The 23,793-nt window shown below is 35.4% G+C and overlaps 2 protein-coding genes and 1 non-coding gene across 3 annotated transcripts; 1 reads left to right on the forward strand and 2 right to left on the reverse strand.

The window, feature by feature from the left end:
- Window positions 1-586: 586 nt before the first annotated feature.
- On the forward strand, window positions 587-5,788 carry CXIP2 (CAX-interacting protein 2). Its single transcript, XM_006843544.4, has 2 exons — window positions 587-1,144; window positions 5,096-5,788. The coding sequence occupies exons 1-2, from the start codon at window positions 680-682 to the stop codon at window positions 5,594-5,596; spliced, it is 966 nt and encodes a 321-aa protein (XP_006843607.4). The 5' UTR covers window positions 587-679; the 3' UTR covers window positions 5,597-5,788.
- Window positions 5,789-13,038: 7,250 nt separating this feature from the next.
- Window positions 13,039-14,969, reverse strand: LOC18433456 (gibberellin 2-beta-dioxygenase 6). Its single transcript, XM_011624850.3, has 2 exons — window positions 14,439-14,969; window positions 13,039-13,864 (listed from the first exon to the last, which is right to left on the reverse strand). The coding sequence occupies exons 1-2, from the start codon at window positions 14,912-14,914 to the stop codon at window positions 13,267-13,269; spliced, it is 1,074 nt and encodes a 357-aa protein (XP_011623152.2). The 5' UTR covers window positions 14,915-14,969; the 3' UTR covers window positions 13,039-13,266.
- Window positions 14,970-15,905: 936 nt separating this feature from the next.
- On the reverse strand, window positions 15,906-15,976 carry TRNAG-GCC (transfer RNA glycine (anticodon GCC)). The gene has a single exon. It is a non-coding gene; the product is annotated as a tRNA-Gly (tRNA).
- Window positions 15,977-23,793: the final 7,817 nt, after the last annotated feature.

Genomic DNA, 23,793 nt, shown 5'->3' on the forward strand with positions numbered 1-23,793 from the left:
ACTTTTAATCACCTCGTATATTTAGAGATTATATAGAGCATGCTTATGTGGGAGCATACTATATATTAAGTCCCTCGATAAAAGAGATATTTTGAAAGATTGTTATTTTTCTTTGAGTTATTGGGATTTTAGAATCTAGATGAAAAATTATTATTTTTCTTTGAGTTATTGGGATCTTAGAATCTAGATATTTTTTAAATAAAAAAAATTACATTTTGAGTTGTTTAACGCCTAGATCTTAATCTATAAAAATTGAACATTCCTTGTTCAATCCCATATTATTACATTTTACAAGTGTATAGAAAAGGAAAAGCATACGATGAGTGTATTTATCATTGTTACAAGATGGTCACAATTAATGTTGGCCATGAGATGCGAAATTAGGTAGTTTTATTTTTTTCATTGACTAAGCTCAATGTTCAAAAGAAATTTTTTTCGAACCGATGACACACTTTAAGTTATTAGATGATTATAAATAATTGTGACATTATTGTATCAAAAGTAAACAATGACATTATCTACAATAATTACAATCTCAAAAAAAAATTATGGGACTTGAAAACTTGACGTTGATTCTTATGCTCCAGGCATCATACCCAACAAATTTGCCCCAAAAAATATTCCTACCTTCATACTAGCGCGAGGGAGCAAATGAAGAGTATGCTCTCGCGAGAGCAGCATGTCTGTGGGCTTTTTTTTTTTTAATATTTTTCCTGGTTCAACCTTCACTCTACCTCCCATGGACGAGCCTCAGAAAATCATGGCTACTGCGCTCAGAGCACCTCTCTGCTCTCGACTGATCCCTTCTCTCAAATCTTACTCTCTCTCCTCTGCATCACCCCAAGCTCTTCATTTCAATCTTCTTTCAAAGCCTCTTTCTCTCTCTTCACCCCATGCTTCATCCAAGCTAAGAAAGCGTGCTTCTCTCACTCTGGTTTTCTCTCTCCAAAAACTCTCCGAGACCCAGGCCTTCCCTGTTTCCGGTGAAGAGGGAGAATTTTTAGGAAAATTCCCCTCTGATTCTGGTGTGTATGCAGTGTTTGATAAGGATTCACACCTTCAGTTCATTGGAATCTCTCGTAGTATCGCTGCTAGTGTTGCTGCTCACAAGAAAGCTCTTCCAGAGCTCTGTTTTTCTGTAAAGGTAGGATTTTTGTTGATTTTAATGGCCTCTCTGCTGTTTTTTGGATTTCTTAGATTTTTTTTTTAGTAATTTCTCAATTTTTTATTTTTTTGTTGATATATATGGCTCATCTGAATTCCGCTGCCCTAATTTTTTCTAAGATTTTGGGGTTTCCCAAATTTGATGTTACTTTTGTGGTCCTTTAAATAATGGCATGAAAGATTTTTCTCTTTGTAGCCAAAACTGTTATGACATTTAATAATCTAAAAAAGAAGAAAAAATCATTTGGGTTTCCATCATTGTAATTGAAAGTTGAAAACACTGATGTTTTAGGGTAGTCACATAGATATATTTTTTCCTAGTAGTTTATTTTTCATTTTTGTATGGTTTGCGCTTTCAGGATGTGAAGGATTTTATGATGACTATTTCTTATCGATGGGAATTTTCTTTTGAAGAACTATGTTGCATTTGTATTGAACAGTGATTATAAAACTAGGCTCGAGACTAGGACTCGGCCTGGCTAGAGTGGAGTTACTAGGCCAGTTCCAAGGGGAGTCGGCTGGGTCATTTACAAGCCAAAACATCCCCCAAACCTCAAACAAAAAAAAGCCAAATTTTTGTTAACAATAATTAAAATAACAAAAACTAAAATAAGTATAGAAATCAATTCTATAAAGGGATAAGTTTATATAGAGCCTAGGCTCTAAACAATCAAATTAGAGCTTACCTCAAAAATTTCACTAGAAGACGTTGTTTTGATGCCCAAATATACTTAAATTGATCATCTCGACATCAAGATGCATGCACTTGAGAAAAAAATGGATTTCAAGGGGGAGCTGGGAGTTAGGATGAATGGGTCGATGCCATGGAAAGGATTTTGTTTAGGAAAGGAAATTATGGGAAACCATTTCTATCAGAAAGGGATCTTAACAATACTAGCAATAGGGAAAGTATTCTAACTCCATGGGTCTTAACCGCCTATCGGAGTAATGGATGTTTGAGAGAGAACGAGATTGTACGTCAATGGTGGGTTCGGTGCTTTCTCCCTCACCATCACTTTTTTCAATGAACAGCTATGGGCGAATGAGATATGGTTTTTCCGTAGTCGATATGATGCTTGCTCTTAATAGCAAGGTCATCTGATGTTCATGGTAAACTTTGGATGAGAAGCATGGACTTCGAACTTCAATCTGGTATGTGATTTTGATGTGGGTAATGAAATCTAGGGAGTGATGCACAACCGAAGGAATCTGACTTTCATGTTCTTTTTTTCCTGTCTAGTTAAGTAATTGGCATTGCAAAGTACTATAGCATCACTAGAAGAATAGTATCATATCTAATCATATATGGGAACTTTGACAGTGTCTCATGGAATGAAAGGTCTTCTACTCAAGCTAGAAATGATGGGGCGATTGCCAGAAAAAGAAGCATCATTAACCATACAACTCCCATCCCAAGAGAAATATGGATGTTGGATAATTGTGACTCTTTCATTTTCATTACTAAATGTATTTATTAGAAAAGTGAAAGGTAGTTCTTAATCACTGGGCAAAGGTTTGGTTATACTTGTCTGCTAAATGCAGTTATCATAACTGGACAATATGGAGAATCCAATGTCCTTGTGTAAAGGGCGAGGTTATACAACGTGACAACTTTGGCATTCTACACTATCTATTTTAGTTGGATGATGTAGATTTGACACATCTTCTAAGACAGTGTCAATCAATGGTATGTATCTTAATATAAGCATCGAATCTACACCGTGTAAATAAAATGGACAGTGTAGATCACACAATCTTAATTCTACAAATAAGGTTAGCTGACTCCAAATAACTGGGATATGGCTTGGATGATGATGATGACTTCTACAAATAAGGTTTCAACCTTACATGAACTTTTTCCTTATGTAAATGTGGCAAATATGGGATGAAATGCCAACTATAGCAATTTATTTTCTTTTCTCTTTTTGTCATGCTCCATGGTTCTATTGGCCCACAAATTTCATGAGAAATTGGATCTGCTGTGTTTCTTTACAATGATTATTGCATATAAAAAGCCCTTGTTGTGCAAAGAGTGAATGTTTGGAGGTCAAAAGGGCGGTCGCCTGTCTCTATGAGGCAACATCTTTTCCTTGTAATTGGGTTGGGGATGATTGTCATACGGATTTCCTGGTGAAAAGGTCTGACAGTCACCTTCCTGATGCAAGGAACTATGTGAATATTGTGGAAAAGGACATGTCTTCCAATTACTTTCCTTTTTTTCTTTTCTGGGTGGTTTTAACTTTAGAAATTTATCTGTTTAATTTCCTATTGTTCCTTCACTCATTAAAAAAGAAATCTATGTGGTTACATTTCTTCTCTTCTTCCTTCGAGAACATATATCTTAGTTTTAAATAGGTGGAATCTTATTAGTCTTAGGCTTCATCAGAACAAGATGCTCATTGTGAGTTGCATGAGGCTGATTTGATTTCGGTTGCTTTCAAAAGTTGTTTTGCTTTTAAATTTATTTTAACTTATGGTTTTTGATATGGACATGGATTAGTTCTTTCCTAGGGGGGACAAATTTTAACTCTTGACCCCCTCCTATGATCTAGTGTCCCTTTATTAGTGCATAGGCTACTAAATGAGATCATTATATATATATAGGAAAAGGGTGCGGGTGCGCAGCTTAGCTTATATAAGCTAAATGTGCCAACGGCCTAGATTGAATCTAGGCCGATTTAACGATCACGGATGTCCGGTAGTGTTTGAATTTTAATTTTTTTTCTACAAATCCAAATCACTTGAAATTTTAGGTGTGTGTTCATAAAAAATAGGTGAATATTTGAAAAATATTTAAAAAAATATTTTACATTAAAAAAATTGACCAAAATACCCCTGTAAAGTTTCGGGGGTATTTTGGTTAATTATTTTTTGAGGATAATTTTTTTTATGTTTTTATTAGGTGCGACTTGATGAGAAGAACATACACCTAAAATTTCAAGTGATTAGATTTGTAGAAAAAATTAAAATTCAAACACTACCGGACATCCGTGATCGTCAGATCGGCCCAGATTCAATCTGGGCTATTAGCGCATTTAGCTTATCTAAGCTAGGCTGCACATATATATATATATATATATATATATACACAGGATTGTATACAATGAGACCATTTACCTTGGGTATAGGGAGGTCACAATTATTTATAACCATCCGATGTGAAATCTGATTGCTTGGGTGTTTCACAAGGTTTGAGAAAATTTCTTTTGAATTTGAGCTTGATCAATGAAATAAATGCAGCCACCCAATTTCACATCCAATGATCAAGATCAATTGTGACCACTTTGTACCAAAGGTAAATGATCTCATTATATACTTTCCCTATATATATAGGCCCTCATGGCTATTGAATCGCCATTGAAGAACGACTGTTTGCAATGTGTTGGTAATGCTTCTCATCAATTCTTAGAGAATGGGGGCACAGTTGAAATGAGCAACTGAACTGATGAGGGTGTAACACTTCGTATTTAAGGGTATGGGGAATTATCTCATGAATGCTTGGTGCTATCCTGCTATTTAGTACCTTGGAAAATGTAGGTATGGTACTCCTCTTTTCATGTGTGTTTGTGGGTGGGGGATGTGGTTCTCTTATGTGTTTTACTGTTTATGAGAATATGATTACCTGGTGCTGGGCCATTGCAGTAAAAACAGACTTATACTTATTTTTTCCCTCCTTTTTTTCCTTTCAAATCCAACCACCTTAATTCTTAGATTTTTTTGCTTAATATAGTAAGCATTACTTTTTCCTAAACTACCGCTATGGTTTTGTTTTTGTTAATTTGCTTGGTACATCCCTTAGATTGCTGGACTAATGTTTAGAATACTTTTTTCTACTGCTTACCATCAACCCTCTAACAATTAAAAAACTCTGTAAGTTCTGGGAAAGTGGAAATTGGTTTGGTCCTCCATTGAATCTTTTAGTTTCCTGCAGTTTGGTGTGGTGGATGACCCAGACCGTGCTGCTTTAACTAATGCTTGGAAGTCATGGATGGAAGAGCGCATCTCATCAGTTGGCAAAGTACCTCCTGGTAATGAGTCTGGCAACACGACATGGGTTCGAAGGCCTCGACAAAAACCAGACTTGCGATTGACACCTGGTCGCCATGTTCAATTGACAGTCCCATTGGAGGAGCTTATCGACCAATTGGTTAAAGAAAATGAGGTGGTGGTTTTCATAAAAGGGTCTAGATCTTCTCCTCTGTGTGGGTTCTCACAAAGAGTAGTGGGCATATTGAATGAGGCCGGGGTGGATTATGAGTCAGTGGATGTGCTCGACGAGGAGTACAATTCAGGGCTTAGGGAGACACTGAAGATGTATAGCAATTGGCCAACTTTCCCACAAGTGTTTGTGAAAGGGGAATTGGTTGGAGGTGCTGATATCCTCTCATCCATGGCTGATAATGGTTCACTAGCACAGCTTTTCCGGAGATAGCTTTTGCAGGTGCTGCTTCCAATTTTGTGTTGGTATGGTGGTTTAGGATGTGTTTTACCTTTGTATGCTTATTCCAACTTTGTTTATGTAATATTGCCCTTCCCAACATATGTTATGGCATAAAAAGCTTCCTCTCTGGAATGATTTTTGGTTGCTTCTTGTACTCTATCACTAAATATATGTTTGCATAAATGGAGATGTGTATGTAGATGTGTGTATAGATTTTTATGTATGTATTTGTGCATGTTTATGGACATATGTAATGTTTATGCATGTCACATGTGTGTGGTTTCTTTGGGGCGAGAGGCCCTACATGCATGTACAAATTCATATACACATACATGCGCAAAGTATCTGTATCAATGAGTGAATTAGATAAGACATTTAAGCGATGTATGGATTTATGTTTGGGCGTGGATAGTGTTTGGCCCACACCTCAAAACTCTCGCGAAGCATGCATTTCTGGTACTAGAAACGTTATGGCATGAAATCTATAATTGCCCCTGATTATGAAATCTAGAGTTCCAAAAATGGTGTAGTTATGGTGGATCTGTGAACACCTGAAAATGTTTTAAGGCATCAAATGTTATTTTGTTTAAGGCATCAAATGTTTTTTCTCTATTTTTTAGATTGTTGAGGTAGAGGCGATCAACATAGGGGTTTTCTTGAACCAAAATTCCATTTTTTTGGCGGGGTTTTGGTGTGCAGTTGTATCTTTCCTTGTAAAGCCTAGGCCTTATATAAACTTTTTGCTTGAAGTTCATGGGTGCATGCCAGTGTTCATAAAACTGGCCGATCTAACCGTTAACCGCGGTTAGGTCGGAACTGGCTATTGGTTTGTTTTAGTGATCAACAGGTATTTTTTTTAAAATATATAAAATTCTCAAAAATAAAGAATTTGATTTGTAGTGCATATTTAATATTCTTTACATTATGGTAAAGATTAAAAAAAATTTGGTCATTAATACTCACTTTTATATTTTACCATATTCTTTAGAAAATTTTAAAAATAGCTCTTGGAAAAATATAAAATGGGTTAAAATCCATCTTTTTTTTTCCATTAATTTTCAACTTCATTTGAAATAGTTTTGTTTTAATCATTCTTTATATGTTTTTCATATTTTAGTAGATTTTTTTTTTTTTTATGCTTTTTTTTTTTTTAACACTTTTTTGACTGCTCAAGACTTGCCGATTAGAGCGATCAAATCGATCGGTTTATCGGTTAGGCCGATTAAACCACTTCCAAGCCCATATTTTGTTAACCGTTCCGGTTTGATTTTGCGAACAATGGTGCATGCCGATGAGTAATTGCTCATCAAGAATCAAGATTAAAAGGGAATATGGTGAACGCTTATGAATAATTCTCATCAAGAAAAAAAAAGGTGAATATGTTGTTGGTAAAGAGAAGTTTTGATTACTTTTTACATGAGAGATGGATTAGTCTATTCTGGAAAGGTAATAACAACTGATGATTACCGGAAAGAAAGGCATATGGAAAAACCTTATAGAGATACTAAAAGACCCTATTGTTGACTAAAAATTAGTTATTAAAATACTCAGCTGGTCATCTTCCGAGTCAACCCGGACTGGAACACAAAATCTCAGCTGGTCGACTTCCGAGTCAACCCGGACTGGAACACAAGTGACTATAGGGGTAACGCCAAAAGTCGGGCGAGTCTCTTGAGCCAGGGCGGTGCTTAAGCCGGAAAAGGTTGTGCCACACTTTTCCGGACAGGCTTGATATGGCGCCAACTCTAGTTTTTTCAGATACATAATCTTTCTTTCTCTTTTATTTACTTTTATTTTTATTTATTTCTTTGTTTTTCTATTTTATTTTATTTTTTGTGGTTATTTCCTTGTTTATATGTTTAAGTTAGAATTTTTAGCTTTTTAACATCTAATAGGTGGAATCTATAGTTGGCACCGCCAGTAGATTTAGAAAAGGATAAGATCTATAGGATCTGGGATAATTTTAGATCTATAATTTGAGCGTCCTAAACTTTTTCTATGGATCTATAAAATTTAACTTGTTTTGCAAGAATTTTTGTCGATCTCTTATGGAGATCGACTCAAATTCTTGCGAAAACAGTAGCCATCCACCTAAGAGTGGAAAAAAATTTTAAAGATTTTTTTTAAAAAAATCTGAGCGTTCAAAGAACTGATCATCTACGAGTGGATGGATGGCCAAGAGTCAATCTTGAAGAAGAAATGATTTGGAGCACTTTTTAAGTTCGAAATAAATTTCTTTATAAATTAATATTAGCAATGGGAAAGTCGATTTGAAAGTTTTGATTTCAAATAAATCCACATAGCATCAATATGCTGAGTAATCAGGTGTACAAATTGGCCCTGTGGGAAAAGTCTTATCTAATATTCTTGAAAAGGATCACAACACAAGCAACATCAAGCAAAATTATTCAACCAAGATTCCTATCTAGTAATCAATGTTTTAAAACCCCATGATTTCTTATCTAGATTGTTGATCAGATGAGAATCAATCAAAACCGAACTGGTTTCATGGTGGTACGGGTCTTCCCCTAAATTCCTCCTTTATATATATATATATAGGGTTTTATTTGGCTACACTATATAATAGTGTAGACCCTTAAAGTGCTCAACATTTTTTGACAATAAAATATCATTGAATTGTAATACAAAATTTTTCAAGCAGGGGCATTTTTGGTCATTTATAAGGGTAGAAGGAATACTTTTATTAAAAAAATAGTGGCATTCTATTAGTAGTTAGAAACATCTAATGCATCATGTGAATGATATCACACACCATATCGATGATGTCATTGTCAACTATTGTTAATAAATGCTTTTGTTTCTATGAAAAAAATTTAGTTTACCCTTAACTAAGTACTTAAAATACCCAAAAACAAAAAGTTACTATAATATAGGATAAGTGTATCTAAATGTCTAAAAAGGTCGAGCACTTTAAGGGTCTACACCACAAGTGGTGTAACTTAACAAAACGCATATATATATATATATATATATATATATATATATATATATATATATATATATATATATATATATATATATATATACTATAATATAGGATAAGTGTATCTAAATGTCTAAAAAGGTCGAGCTCTTTAAGAGTCTACACCACAAGTGGTGTAACTTAACAAAACGCATATATATATATATATATATATATATATATATATATATATATATATATATATATATATATATATATATATATATATATATATATATATATAAAGCTTTTCTTACTTCCCCTTAGATAACCACCTTGTAAACCCATATTTTAATTTTAATTTTATTTCATTTACTTTTTAACATTTTTTTGGATTACCAATTTGGACTTAACCAACACCGACCCGAATCGCTAATTAGCAATCCACCCACTATCCCGCTTGAAACATTTGGCTAATAACCGCCAAGTTTCAAGAACTTCAATAGCTCAGTGAAATGTTTTCTCTAAAGGAAAATATTTATATAAGATATAGGACTCCTTAAAGTCTAAGTATTCACTGGATTATCGCGAAAATAACCCGAATCCCAAAGGAAAGGAGATTAGGGTGGCAATCTAGTGAGGTTGACCCAATTGTGGATCCGACCTAGATTTGGCTTTAGATTTGAATATTAGACCTGACAGTTCTGTGTCTAGGTCTATTATCCTACTTGGGTCCATCCAAGTCTCTCTTTCCACACACAGCATGTATACATATTTAGACCAGACCTAACTCTTCTGGATCCAAATGGGACCCAGTTAGATCAAGTTTAAATTGAAATTGGCCCAAACTCAACCCAACCTGAGCCGACCCGATCCGACCTATTTGTACTCTTCCCACGCTAAGATTTTATACAACCTTGGTTAAGATATCCAATAATTAACTATTACTCTTGCATAGCATCATTTCGTCAAGGGGATCCTCTCTCCGTTTTTTTTTAGAATCTATACTTAATGTTTCAGTTTGATGTTAAGCAGGGTGGAAATTTTGGGTCATTTTATAGGGTTTCAAATTCCTAACTCTGATATTTTTATCTCCAATTTACAATATGCTGATGACACCTTAATTTTCTGTGAGGCGGAGGCTGTCCAAGTGTCAAATATTGCAAGATTCGTGAAAATTTGTGAAGTTACTCTTGGCCTTAAAGTTAATTTTCATAAGTCTTATATAGTTGGTATTAACTGCTCTGAGGAAGTGAAAGTGGAGTTGGCAAACTTGATGGGTTGTAAGGTAGGTTTGTTTCCCCTTACTTATCTTGGTCTTCCCATTTCTGATTTGAAACTTTCTATTGCAGTTTGGGATATTGTGCGTGAAAGAGTTCAAGTCAAATTGGATATTTGGAAACACAAATATTTGTCGTTGGGTGGGAGGGTGATTATGTTGAGATCGTGCTTAACTAATCTTTCGGTTCATCAAATGTCATTGATTAATATGCCTGCTTCGATTGCAAATAAATTAAAAAAATGATGAATGATTTTCTTTGGGGTTCCATTATCGATAAGAGGAAATTTCATTTGCTAAGATGGGATATAGTTTGTACTCCGAAGAAAGAAAGGGGTTTGGGCATAAGAAGGATAATAATGGTTAACTAAGCGCTTATGTGCAAATACTGGTGGCGCAGTTTGCATTTGAAAAATCACATTTGGTTCAAAGTTCTTTTAGCAAAGTATGGGATTGATAGATTAATGATTGGCTTTGAAATGGATTATAAAAAGAGGTGTCTCAGGTTTGGAAGACAATTTATAGTTGTATGCCGATTGTGTCGAGCTACTCTAGATGAAATATAGGCTGTGGTAGCCAAGTTTCTTTTTGGCATCATAAATGGTTGGGGGATTACCCATTGAAATTGGTTTTTCCTGAGTTATATGGGATAGTAACCCAACCTAATCTGAAAGTTAATGAAGCTTTAGAACTAAGGGGTCCTCTTACGTCATGGAATATTTCTCTAGCATATAGTTGTTTGAGCAATGTCCTTTTATCCCAATGGTGTGCTTTAATGGAGCAATTGGATAGAGCCTATATCTCAATGAATGCAGAGGACGAAATTATTTGGGAGATCAAAAGTGATGGGGTGTTCTCTATTAAATCGTGTTACAAACTCCTCTTTAATGATTAGTGGAGATGATCTTATCTTCATATTGCTCAAATTTGAAAATGACCCATTTCGCATAAAGTTTAAGCCTTTATTTGGCTGGCATCATTGAACAAGATATTGACCATTGATAATTTGATCAAAAGGGGAAAAATTTTGCCGAATGTTTGTTTACTATGTAAAGCTGATAGGAAATCTGGTGAACACCTTCTCATTCATTGCTCTTTCACTGTAAGAATTTGGTACTACCTTTTTGGGATCCTTGGGATTAATTTGGTACATCCTCAATCTGTTGAAGGGCTAGTCTCACAATTTTGTATCTTCCATCTGCCCACAATTGGCAAAACTATTTAGAATATATCGAAAGATGTCATTCTACGGGAAGTTTGGAAGGAGAGAAATAAATAGGCCTTTGAGGGTAGTTCCTTGCCTTTTGAGAGACTATTAATTACCATCAAACATTCGATCTGGTCTTGGTTGTCTGTGACAAAAGAGGGATGGGGTAATTCCAATGTTGATGTTATGGCAAATCTCAGTAGTCTTTTTCTTCTCGGGTGTGTTAAAAGTAGACCACGAAGTTTTTGGACTGCACCTTCTAATGAATTCGTGAAGCTCAACTTTGATGGTAGTTCCTCAGGTAACTTGGGTATTGCTGGGATTGGTGGTGTATTGAGAGATTGTTTGGGTAACATTATCTTTTCCTATGCCGGTCCTATAGGGGTTAAAACTGTGAATTTTGCTGAATTAAATGCTCTTTTGAGTGGGGTGAAAATTATGATTGATAGGAATCTTGGTAGAAACTGCTGAATTGAAGGGGACTCTTTGATTGTTATTAAATGGCACAAAAAAGAACAGTAAGTTCCTTGGGAACTTCGTTCCCTTTGGTTGCAGGTCATAAATTTGGTGGAGCCTCTAATCAGTTTCCTTCTCTCATGTTTATTGTGAAGCTAATTCATTGGCTGACTCCATGGCTAAGAGGGGTGCTTCCCTGCCTTCTCTTTGTTATATCCTTTAATGTAATTTCTTTTCCTTAGTCATTAATAACAAGAGCATCATGCATATGTTTTTTTTTGCCATCCACCCATTGATACCGCAATGTTAACCTAGATGCGTTACGCCCATTGATACCACACTATTAATCCGGATGCATTATACCCATTGATACCGCACTATTAATCCGGAAGCTATTTATTTTGGCATCCACCCATCCAAGCAAAAAAAGTAGACTTTTTTAGACCAAAATACCTTTATTTTAAGGGTGAGGTTTGTATAGAGCCGAGGCTCTAAACCATCAAAGTAAAGCATACCTTCAAATAGTATGGAGAAATGTGGTTTCAATACTGGAAATATTTGTGATAGCCTTAAAATGTATTTGAATATTTAATTATAAAATTTATAGCTTAAAAAATAGTGTTGATCGAGCAGATCTATGAAAACTTGAAAATATTGAAAATTGAGAGTCAAAAAATGCATTACAAGATGCACTATTTCCAAAACTTGAAATCCATTTTTTTCTCATGTCCATGCATCTTGATGTCGAGATGATCAATTTGATGATATTTGGACATCAAAACAACTTCTTATAGTAAATTTTTGGAGGTGGAATTTAATTTGATTGTTTAAAGCCTCGGCTCTACATAAACTTTATCCTTATTTTAAACCATGTTTCCCATTTTCTCTCTCTAAGCCCATCCGACACAAAATGTGCAGACCGGCAGAATTTGAATATAGAAGCTACTCTGGCACAAATCATGCCAGACTACCACAATTTTAATATCAGCCTGTCTGAGTATTTTGTGCTGGAGTATTTTGTGTGGACCAACACTTTTTATTAAAACTTAGTCCGCACATTTTGTTGTCAGAAGCTAGTCCGGCACATTTTGTGTTGGACCGGACAAAGCTGGTCAGGCACATTTTTGTGCCAAATCGGGACATGTTTAGCATCACTTTTTGAAAACATTTGTTAAAATGGGGTGTTAACAATCAATTTTTTTGCTTGAAGGGTAGGTGCAAAAATAAATAGTACTACATCAAAAACACAGGGGAAGGCATGTTAAGAAAGTACAAATTGAAGCCTTCTCAGTTTTTGCTCCAACATTCTTAGATTATTCCTTAAAATTGGAACCCTAGCAAAGGAATGTTTCATCTCTCTCCCTACACCTATCTGGTCCAAGAGATCGGCGAAATTTTGTTTTACCGGTCCTAGAAAGAGGAATGGTTAGACATACTATCAATTTGAAGGCAAAGTTAGTCGTCCCGTTTAGACATTGACCCGATAATACGGCCAAATTGGTGTCTTTTTTTATTTTATTATATTATTACTATTATTTAAATCGAATCCCTAAAATTGATTTTTGATATTTGAAAAGCAAAACATAATCTACTAACTCATCAAGAAAGAGAAATGCATGACATCTAGTAACACACGTGCAAGTAATTTGAAACACGTTCATGGCCTGTTCAAACCGGAGTCACTCGATTCAAACCGGAACCGGTCAGGGTCTAAGGAGCCCCTCAGTGGCTCGATTCCCCCAATTTGTCAAATTTATTTTCTTTGGCATATCAGTCTGCATGGGGAATTTCCTGATTCAAACTGGGTGAATCACAATCAATCCCGTAGTGGTCTGATTCTGATTTTTTAAACATTGGTTGAGCCGGAATCGATCTAATCCAACCTTGAAACCTGAAGACTTGATGTCCTCTTGCACCTGAGATCGAAACTCCTTATACGTAAATTTTCGGTAATTAGGACTGGATATAGGGGCTTCATGCTCTGGAAAGCTGAAATAGCATATGGAGATCCTATCAGTGGCGTCATTCACCACCACCCGGTGCTCAATACTCTTGTACTCATCGTTGCTCATGGCTTGCATCATGTCCCCTAAATTCACCACTAAAGTGCCCGAGGGTGGCACCACATCGAGCCATTGGCCATCCTTATGGATTTGGAGGCCACGTGAGTCGTCTAGGCTCAATATGGTGAGCACTGAGCTATCTGTGTGGGCCTCCATGCCCATGAAATGGTCACATGCATCACATGATGGATACCTGTATGCCCTTATGAATGCTTCAGACTCTGCCATGTAATCAGACCTCTTGGCTTCTCTAAGGTGGAGCAGAGGTATGGCCTCGAAGACTTCCCGAGCTATACGGCTCATGTGGTGCCCAAAATCCGCCATCACATTCCTGTTGCCGAATCTCGAGTTAGCTCACTGAATTCGGTCGAGTTTGTTCTAAATTGTGAAAAAAAAAAAGAACTACGAAAATAAAAAAGAATATCACCTAAGACTCAAGAATTGATTCCCTACAATAAACTGGACTATGGATTCAACAAAATCCCTACAGTGAACGGGGAGTCCAATATAGTGAGCTACCTTATTTTTGACAATCCGAGTTAATTTTTCAGTTCAGGACCATCTGATACTAGCGACTCCCCATTTCTGAGGTCATTCAAACGATTCTGAATTGGCTCGTCAAGTTTTTAACTCACAACGATAACGTGTAATTATCAAGGAAAAATGAAAACAAAACCAGCTTCCTTAAGCTTGGCCCCTTTTATTACTAAAAGAAAAGGAAAAAAGAAAAAGAAAAAATGAGCTACCTACCCAAGACTTTGTTTGTTTTTTGTAATGTCAACATCTTGTGTCCTCTTTCTATATTTTAAGAAACACTCTTATATAATATTCTCTATTCTAAGACACCAACCCATAATGGCCATAAAAATACATAGAGCGGCACGTGTGAGAAGTCAGTGTAGTACCTGAAGGAGTTGAAAGGGTCAAGTTGAAGAAGCATGTGATCCTGGTTTTCATGTCCTCTGAGAGGGATATGAAATCCCTCCATCCAATTCACATTCCTCAATTTATTTTCCCATGAAGGGGAGCCCCACAAATACCGAAGGGGCAATGCACTGTTTGCCTGTTTAGCCTCAAAAGGCAGTGAAAACATCTGCTTAACTTCAGCCATGGCTTCTTCAGATAAAGTGAGAGGAACACCATGGTTAACCAGGAGAAAGAATCCCCAATCCCGACATGCTTGCGAGAGCTTATGTGTGTAACTTGGATCCTTCCGCAAGCACTCGAGGTCTATGAGAGGTAGTTCAGCTATTGAGCATGGCTTGAGGGAGGCGGCCGAGCAGGGCTCGAGCATGACGCTTGAGCCAGACTCGAGCCCGATGGTGGTTCGGAGCTGTGGGTGGGGAAAGGGAGGGTAAGAGAGGTCAAGGGGCTTAGACATCTTGGGGCACTTCCCTTCTGCAGGTTCTCATTGTGAAGTGATGGGATTTGTTTCTTATATATTGCTTCATGACGTGGTTATGAAGTAGTCCAAGCCTAAAATTCAGCCATAAAAAAGGAAATGAAGAAATATGAGAGAGAGTATAAAAAACAAAACATCATGGAGAGAGAAAGCTTCAAGAAAAATCTCAGGAACTTTCAAGAAACATCATTAGGCATCACCTAGACTGAGAGCAATCAGCAATAGAGTAGCTTTAGTCTTTTAGCGATTAGGTGAATTTTTTTTAACTTCAGATACTTTCTAACAAAATTCAGATTTTATAGGCAGACATTGTGCATTTTGTAGTTTTATGTAAAGGTGTTAAGGGACCGGGCCGGCCCGTGTGCTTGCATATTAGGCCAGTGTTGGGCTGGGTTTGGATGGGGCTTTAGTTGGCCCGATGTATTTTTGGCGCATACTAGGCTCTAAATTTTGCATAAGATTTTCAAACGAAAATTTTCCGGCATTTAATAAAGGCCCGACTCGATTATTCGAGTTTGGTCCTGGCAGACCTCTCGGTCCAGCCCGAACTTGGCTCGTAAACACCCCGACTTTTATAATGTGCATGTGTGGTTTGTATGTATGATTTTTGTTTTTGTGCGCCTATATTATGCTCTTGCTGGAGCATAAAATACACCTACTCCCTCAGATAGATGATGTGCTTGGGAGCTGTTTTTCAATCTGGAATTTTGGGATGGAACCACGTAAGAATCAATAGATGATTGTGTTTGAAAGAGAAAATTTGAATTTTAAGTTTTTTAGCACATATATCTTTCACCGTCCGAGAATCAGACGATTTCATGCTCCCGTCGGACCATGAATCTTTTAGCTCTTTATTATTACATGTATGGACTAGTTAGTCTGGGGTCAATTTATCGGTCTAGGGTTAGGAATCTTTAGGAGCAGGCTACTACTACACTAGGAGGGGAAAAAACAAAAATTTAGAAGAGACTGCACCAGCCGGGAATCGAACCCGGGTCTGTACCGTGGCAGGGTACTATTCTACCACTAGACCACTGGTGCACATGTTGATACCTTTTTCTTTGTCAAATAGTTTACACATAATCATAACACTGGTTCACCAATTATTTAAAATTAGATGAAAAACGACATGGGGTATTTGTTTGTTTCAAGGTTTAAAAACAAGGATGGTGACATGGATCACCTCTCTAGAAAACTGGTCTAGAGTGATCCGCCCAATAAAAAATTAATAAAAATTAGAGAATAAATAAAAAAATATATTAAACAATAAAGTGGGATTGGTTCCTGATATTCTAGCAGAACTGGCTGATTCAAAAAACTAGTTGGTTCTCGATATTTTAGCAAAATCGAATTAGACCCACTGATTCCCAATCCGAACAGGCTAGCTCTGGTCTAATTAGATAATTTTTTGAACCTTGGACTTTGTTGGATTTTGCTAATACGGGTAAGGCCATTTCTCTTTATTCCTTATAACTGAATGCTCCTCCACCTATTGAAATAAAGAGAAAAAAAGAAAATAAGGATCATAATTTTGTGATCCCCATGGGTGACAACTACAGTGTCACCCCAAATACAGTGTCACCCTTGGGTGGTTGGTGGTCAGATCCACAATCGAACATCCAACCAATTCGACTACATCCATTGCCCAAAAACATAGGCTTAGATATTGATTTTCTCTTTAAGATGTTGTTTTTTACATTACATTTTTTGAATGAATGGTTTAGATGACTTTTGAGGTGGTGACCTCTTACAGTGTCACCCACTGGGTAATGAAATCCTTAGAACAAAAAGAAAAACTAGAAAGGACCTTATTTCTAAATAACCTATTTTTCTTTCGAAAAGTAGATTTTTTTTTTTTTTAATAAATCAGTAGCTGAGACTCAAGTGGTACTACCACCGTGACCTTATCCTCACTCCTGGAACATGAAAGGTGCTCTAGAGATAAAGTCATGTCACATAGCAATGTCCTTAAAATCTACGACCAAGAACCTCATACTATTTATAACGACAACTCCATAGCAATGCTCTTTCTTAGGCATCCTCATAAATTTTGGGAATTCGAAATTTCATTGCTCGTTGGGAATATACATGGGTTGATCTTGACTAGAAATAGCACATTCTTTGTTTTTCAAGGCATTTATGAGAAGACATTGAACCTTTGAAGTTAAAAAACCAAATGTCTTAGAAACTTTGGACAAAGCCTAGTCGTCTAGTTCACATAAGAGCTTCTATATAGTGTGCTTGTTCCCTCCAGTTTTGGAGTATTTTTTTAATCTAAAATTTTGGGATTCACTTTAATATATCAACTTTTTTATTCTAAAAGTAAAAAAATTAAAATTTAAGTTTCTAAACAATTATATCTGACTATCCATAATTTGGGCGGTTCTATTCAATTTTAAGACATTATTTTCTTCAGGCACGTACACAATGAATATGTTGTTTGATTGATTAGGTTTCCTGGAACCTGAAATTCTAAATATACTCCTAAATAGGGTTTTTCCCGAGGTAACAGACAATTTTATGACTTTATGTAAAATATTTTTACGAGGGTTCTTGTTTTCAAGGCTCCCAAATGGAACCATCATACTTATGCATTTTGTTGTTATCAGGGCCAGTCCATTAAGGCCTATTTGGTTCCTCGGGAATGGGTCTTTGAGATACCCATTTTCTGATACCAGGCATTTTTGCAGTTGGGATGCGGTTTAGAGATGGGAGTTCAGTCTCATAGAAATCTGTGTCCATGTTTAGAGGCCAAAATGGTGGAAATGTGCATTCCACCAAAAAAAGGTGGAATACAAGTAGAAAATGATAATATAATAATTAGTATATTAATATAATAATTATAATAATTGATTGGGATTGCATACATCGAGACCACTTATTTTTGATACAAGATGATCACAATTATTTATATCTATCTGATGTGAAGTTTGATAGCTTGGATATATCACAAAGTTCACGAAAATTTCTTTTGAAATTTGAACTTGATCAATGGAATAATTGCATCTACCCGATCTCACATCTAATGATCAAGATTCATGTGACCACCTTGTACCAAAAGTAAATGATCTCATTCTATACTTTCCCATGATATATCATAATTAATGTATTAATAATATACAATATATATATATATATATATATATATATATATATTACAACAAAAAAATATCATGCTATAATATTATATTATTATTATTATTATTATAATACAATAATAGTAGTACAATCTGGACACGCATCTTTCAAAACTCTTATAAAATGCTATCCAAACAGCAAGCACCCATAATCTACAATATGTCAATTCTAGGAGATACTAATTTCAAGAGAGGCATTTCCCTAACACACCCATTCCCGGGGAACCAAATGGGAACTTAATTGTATCTAGTACACGAATATAGTTATCATGATCAGCACACAGGTGGTTTTACCCTCCACTTGCTTAAGAGTGAAAATTGAAAAGCGCCCCCAGCTAGGGATGTACAACTCGAGTCAACCCGTTGGGTTGGTGGGTCAACCTAAACTGGGTCCGGTCCATGTCTGTGTCTAGGTGTTGGACTTGGTGGGTTGGGTCCAAGTCCACCAAGTCCAACTAACTGGACTCAACCTACGTCGGGTTTGGCTTGGACCCTATTGGGTCAAGTTCGGGTTCAAGTCTAGGTTGGGGTTGACGGGACCTGATATACAGAAGTAAAATATTATAAAATTATATAAAATATGCAAAATGCATATTATAAGATACATATGTGTATATTAGATCTGGACCCGACGTGACCCTACTCAGCCCGCTGTGTCAGGGTCGGGGTCCATGTTATATCTAGTCGATCCGGAGCCAACCCTATCCCCCACCTTTGTAACTTCCATGATATCATGTCACTTAAAATTGTCTAAGGAATGTATTTGCCATGATATTCTCATTTGGTTAACTTTTGTAATCTCCCTTTTATAAATTGTAATCTTCAAATAGCTTCAAGAATGTCCCTAACCTGCAAAAAACAGGAACTTCTATACTCCCTTTATAAATTGTAATCTCCAAACCTTCAAAAACCAGGAAATTGTAATCTTCCTAACAGGAATTTGTCATCTTCCTTTAATGACTCCCTTTGTCCGGTTCATTCAGTTGTCTAATCAAAATCTGTAATATAATTTTCAAAGAAAATTATTTGCCATAGGATCCTCGTTTGTTCTCCGGGGGACCGATGCAACAGTGACATTAATGGAATGAAATCTGCAGGTTTATTTCTTTTGAATGTCAATGAAATCAGCAGTTTTGTTTTGAGAAGAGACAAAGGATATCAGGCCAGAAGAATGTGAATCATGGAGCCCCCCGGTAGTTCAGCAGTAAGAATCAAACTTGATGTGTAATGCGGCTAAATGTCAGCAGCTAACCACTCAAGGCCAACATATACATAGTGTCGGTGTAGAGAGTGCATTTTCATGTAGAGAGAGAATATATAAGTGCTCTATGTGAAATGTAGCGAGAGAATGATCCAATTCAGCCAATTATTTGATCTTTGGCCTGTCTACCCTTTTATGGCATCTTCTCTCATTGGTTTTACTGTTTTCTATGAATCAATCATTCTTCTCTCTCATCATTTTTATTGTTTTTGATGAATCAATCATTGCGCCATTCATTGGGATCGACTTTTAAAGGAAAGGGACCTTTTATTTAAGTACCAGGTAAAATTACCGAATTTACCATTTGGTTTATAAGTTTAGTAATTTTACTGTGAGGTCTTACTCTCTTGATTTTTATTTTCTGAGCTTGTCCCAGATGTTTCAAATGTCAAATTGCTTCTTTTTTTTTTTTATATTGAGGAGGTATTTCAATGTCTAAAATATGGAACTTCTCCATTTGTAAGGCAGTTCAATAATTGCAATATTGGATCGCCCTGTATTTTTGGCCCGTACTGCATTATACAATACAGCCAATTTTCATACTTTAATATTTTATCACTCTGAGCTTTCAAATATTTGACCATATATACTTTGGGGATTAAAAAAAGTAGTTCAGAAGCAATCCAACATTCGAAAGCTTGAACCATTAAAATATAAAAAGGCAATGTTGAGCAAAAAAAATGTCGGGTGATCCAATGTTATATTTATCGTACTACGGGGGCAGTTCGATATATTAAATATTGAAAAGCCCCGTAAATGTCATAAGAAATAAAAAATAAAAGATAAGTTGTTTGAAATAAGAGTAAAATTAACAAGAATAATAAAAATGGGGGACTATGACTTTGCAGTAAAATTGCCAAAATTATAGATCAAAAGGTAATTTTGATAATTTTATCGTGTCTGTGCATAAAAATCCTTCAATGAAATGAGAGGTGAATCGATGGCCATGATGGAATGATTTGTGGTTTGGACTTAACTTGTTAATAGTTGATCACTAAAGGAAGGGTTTGTATACCGGGAAAGGTTTCTATGCTTCCCCGACAGCATAGAAGTTCTATCCTCCCCCTACTATCTAACCGTTCAATTTTGATCAAGAGAGTCACTCACTGTCTGATCTTAGATCTGATGTCTCAAATTATTTTATTTTTAGTTTTTTTATACAAATTGTATGAATATAAAATTTGGTATGTGCCATCTTCTCATTGGGGCGCACCTATAAAAATATTAAAAATAAATTTTCCATAAAATATAATGACCAAAATACCTCTTGAAATTTTCAGGGATATTTTGATCATTTTATTTTATTGAAAATATTTGTTTTATATTTTTTCCTAGTGCGAGTTTAATAGAGGATTGGACGTCCAAAATTTGGTATCAAAATAGTTTATAGAAAAAAAATAAAAAATAAAATAGTATAGAGACGTGACATTATGATTGGGGCAATCTTAGCCCTCCATTTAGAATGGACGATTGGATAAGGGGGAGGATAGAACTTCTATACTGTAGGGGAATCATAGAAAGCTTACCCTTGTGTACCATGCTAACAAGTTTGTATGTTTGCTAGTGCCGAGCCAACTGTCCGATGTCAACAATAAACGGTTTTTTTTCAGTATCATCCCCATCCTTAAAGTTTGGCTAATCCATATAAGAGTTCAAAATGACACCCTCCACCTCAAAAATGGTTGGGGAAGTGTTTGCAAACCGTAGGGAACTCAAATGGGCGTACAGTAGTGACTCCCATATATATATATATATATATACTACAAAACGCCTATAGGTGAAATCATAGTGATTTCGCCTACCTTCATGTCACACCCCAAGAATTTACAGTACTGTTATTCCTGAGATGTGACAGACAAAACATATATACATCTATTGATAGGACAAATTTACAGTGGCGAGGTCTTACATAGTAAATAAAGAAAGCTAGCACAACAACAATATCTTCCAAGGTTGATCTTGACTAGCACTCAAAATGAATCCGTAGTTATCCTGAAAAAATGTTTACCATAGTTTGATGAGTTTGGCTATTCAGTAAGTGATCATCATAATCCTAAAAATAATCATGATTGAAAGATATCAATATTTTCCAAAATGAGATCTATTAACAGAAATGCATTAACAGTTTCACTTTCAATAAATGCCTAATTAAGTATAATCCGAGTAATTGAAATGCTTATAACACTTTTAACGGCAGTACATAATTCAAAGGATTTCACAAAATACCCTACTGGCGTCCCAAGTAGGTCACCTATATACCCCATCAGCATCTTGATGGGTCCACTTAATCCCTATCGGCGTCCAAGATAGGTCCACTTAATCCCTGCAGGTCCACTTATACGTCACCGGCGTACCGGATGAGTCCACTTAATCCCTACCGGCGTCCCAGATAGGTGCACTTATACCTCACCGGCGAACCGGATGAGTCCACTTGCATACTTAAATTATTTCTAAATCTCTTTAAACATTCGAAAGCAGCAATATCATGTACTCAACATATCACTGAAACCTTTAATATGAATTTTACTTAAACCATTAATAACAGTCACTCTCTATAATATTTCAAAAATAACTAATCAAATATTTTGGGCTCAAATTTAGAAAGGTAGCAGTTTGTAAAGGCATTCTAGCATAATTGCCAATTTAATATGTATAGAAAAACTCTTATAAAAATTCAAGAATACGGAATTATCATAATTTATGGAATATCAATTCACAAATAAACATTTCACAACAATACTATAATCAATTGCAAAAATGTCAATTTTTAAATAATAAGGCAGTCATTTGCACATGAATTTTACAATGTCTAAATATTCAAAACAGTAGAAAGAAATATCACAATTTTACTAAAAGCAGAAATATCACATTTATTTCTAACAATAGACAAGAAAAATAAATAAATTTATTTTTCTAATTTACAGCATTCAAAATTTCTAACATAGATAAAATATCACAATTTTTATTAAAAAGATTATTTTTCAAGATAATGAGGTCACGTGCGCATAAAATTTATCGCGCCTAAAATTCATGATAATAAGCAGAAATAATTATTTCATTTCATTTTTAAAAAGAATGGATTATTTTTCGAGACAATGAGGTCACTTACACATAAAACTGATAAAATAAAGATCCTAGACGAAAATATCACTATTTATTAGAAATACACTATTTTTCAGGAAGACGATGTCACTTACCCACAAATGTTTGAGAGGGAGCTCCCGATAAAAAATTCGGTTCGAGAGAGGAGTTCACTGTGTTTCGACCAGAGAGAGAGAGATCTCAAAATTTTGTTTTAGGGTGGGAGTGCTCACATCCCCTATTTAAATTCTTATAACGTATTATTATATTATTTTATTACGCTCTACCTCATACCTGAGGTGTCGCGTTAAAAGTCTGCTTTTAACGTACGAAAACCACGTCCGCTAAAGGACATTGCCAGCTGCAAGCAGCAGGAGGCAAAAGCAGGCAAAAGAAAAAGTAAAGGCAAAGGCAAAGGCAAAACCTTTTGAAAATAGTGATGGTCCTCAAGGACCATCATACTCAAACAGAACATCACCTATTTAAAAGCATATTTTCTCCTTTTTTTTTTTTTTTTTTTTGAAATTTTAGGATTGTTACACTTCATCACCATCCAAACTTCATCGCACGATCACAATTGTCCAGTAGTGTTAAAATTTTCATTTTTTTTCACTAATAAGAATAATCTGAAATTTAGAGTGTGTGTACATATTAGTGAGGCACACCTAATAAAAATATGAAAAAAAATAATTCGTAAATATAAATTAACCAAAATACCTCCATAAATATTTGGAGGTATTTTGGTCTATTTATATTTTACAAATTATTTTTTTCATATTTTTATTAGGTGTGTCTCACTAAAATGTACATATGCTCCATATTTCAAGTAGTTTGGATCTGTAAAAAGAAAATGAAAATTAAAACACTACCAGACAACTACGATTGTGCAATGAAGTTTGGATGGTGATGACGGTAAGCAAAATCACTATTCATTTAAAAAAATTTCAATAGATATATGGATAAGTCTTTCCAACGCTTATAGAAGAAAATGAAAAGTGATTTTTCCTACCCTCATCACCGTCCAAATTTCATCGCGAGATCACAATTATCTGGTAGTGTTTTATTTTATTTTATTTTTTTACAATTTGGAATGACCTAAAATTTAGAAGGTATGTACATCTTATTGAGGCTCATCAAATAAAAATATAAAAAAAAATCATTCGTGAAACAAAAATTGACTAGAATACCCCTAAAACATTTTGGAGGTATTTTGGTCAATTTAGTTCATGTAAAATATTTTTTTTATAATTTTGAAAGATTTTCCTATATTTGATGCATACACGCTCCAAATTTCAGGTCATTCTGATTTGTAGAACAAAAATAAAAAATAAAACACTACTGGATAATCGTGATCACGCGATGAACTTTGAACAGTGATG

This window comes from Amborella trichopoda, chromosome 8 (genome assembly GCF_054954075.1).
Source record: "Amborella trichopoda isolate Santa Cruz 75 chromosome 8, AtrichopodaSantaCruz75HAP2 v2.0, whole genome shotgun sequence".
NCBI lineage: Eukaryota > Viridiplantae > Streptophyta > Magnoliopsida > Amborellales > Amborellaceae > Amborella > Amborella trichopoda.